Source organism: Crocuta crocuta, unplaced genomic scaffold (assembly GCF_008692635.1).
Source record: "Crocuta crocuta isolate KB4526 unplaced genomic scaffold, BGI_CrCroc_1.0 scaffold467, whole genome shotgun sequence".
Classification (NCBI taxonomy): Eukaryota; Metazoa; Chordata; class Mammalia; order Carnivora; family Hyaenidae; genus Crocuta; species Crocuta crocuta.
The window spans coordinates 936,291-937,697 of NW_027530632.1; the positions used below are offsets into that span (position 1 = coordinate 936,291).

General features: G+C 49.5%; 1 protein-coding gene across 1 annotated transcript in view; it reads left to right on the forward strand.

Annotated features, from left to right (window-relative positions):
• Position 1: 1 nt before the first annotated feature.
• Positions 2-1,407, forward strand: part of DIPK2B (divergent protein kinase domain 2B) — a gene marked incomplete at its 5' end in the record, with an annotated part of 47,968 nt that continues 46,562 nt past the window's right edge. Inside the window, 1 exon segment of the mRNA XM_077768521.1 lies at positions 2-198. Coding sequence (XP_077624647.1) covers positions 2-198 — 197 coding nt within the window.

Here is a 1,407-nt window from a genome sequence, read left to right on the forward strand (position 1 = left end):
CTGCCGGGGCCGGGGGCTCCTGCTCCTGTGGGTCTCAGCCCTGAGCCGTTGCGTGTCCTCGCCGGCTTCTCCCTCTCCGTCTCTGGTGCCCCTAATCAGAACCAGCTACAATTTCGGAAGGACTTTCCTCGGTCTTGACAAATGCAATGCCTGCATCGGGACATCAATTTGCAAGAAGTTCTTTAAAGAAGAAATCAGGTCAGAATCTCCGTTGGCTAACTCAGAGGGGCAGAATCCTGTTCCCTTCGTGTGATGGTGTGTCCAGGAGTTTGTTGGAAAGGAGTCAGGGTGTAATTCACGGGTGGGAGCCGAGGCACAGGCATTGAATCACAGGGGCGATCGGTTCAAGTTGGGGTGCAGAGGGGAAAAGGTACGAAGCTGAATTCTAACCCTAAATGCTAAATCCCAAGTTTTCTTTTGAAGTGGGAACTTAGAGTGTTCCTTCCTATGAATGGAGTAGCCTGGGATTATTGAGTTTACCAAGTTCGTTTCTCTTAAAAAGGAGGAAATAAAATTGCTAGAGGGCCTACTATGTGACAGACATTTGAAAGCTATTTTTTATATTTACTTACTTATTTCGAGAGAGAGAGAGAGCGAGCGAGAGAGCGCCGGTGCGTGTGTGAGTGGGGGAGGGGCAGAGAGCATGGGAGAAAGAGAATCTCAAGCACTGTCAGCGCAGAGCCCGACTCCGGGCTCAATCCCAGGAACCGTGATTTCACGATCTGAGCTGAAACCAAGAGTCGGACGCTTAACCGACCGAGCCACCCAGGCGCCGCCAAGTTATTTTTATTTACTCCTCGTCACCATCCTGGAAGTTAATGTTTTGCACTTATTATTCAGAGAGTGAACCGAGACACGGCAAGATTAAGTGACTTGCCCAAGGTCACCACCTAGTAAGTGGCAGATCTGGGATTCAGATCAGGACTGTTTGCCCTAAAGTTTCTGAGCCAATTTTCTGATCCGGAGGAAAATCCAAATTTAGTAAATGGTGATGCACATGGATGTCACCAAAGGAAGGTATCCCACTCTGGAATGCAAGCGTAGGGAGCCATGTTACAAATAACAGTAATAGGACCTGGTCTGATGCAAGCCAGAAATGAAATGTAGAGGACCCCCCCGCCAAAGCTCCAAGGAGGGGATATTAATTCCAAATGGGCCCTGGGGAAAGGCTTCTCCAGGGGAAGATATTCTGAGCAAGGCCTTTAAAGGATGAGCTGAAATTCAGGAGAAGGTTTTGAGGTAGAAGGACCAGCTAAGGCAATGGCCCGGAGTGTGGGAAGAGGTGAGCAGCACTTAGTTGTTGGAACGTGGGGCTTTTGTGGCAAGGCGTGGCAGATGGAGGAGATTGGAAGAGTCACATGGGGCAGGGACCTTGAATGCCATGCCAAGGAATTTGGATCTTCACCT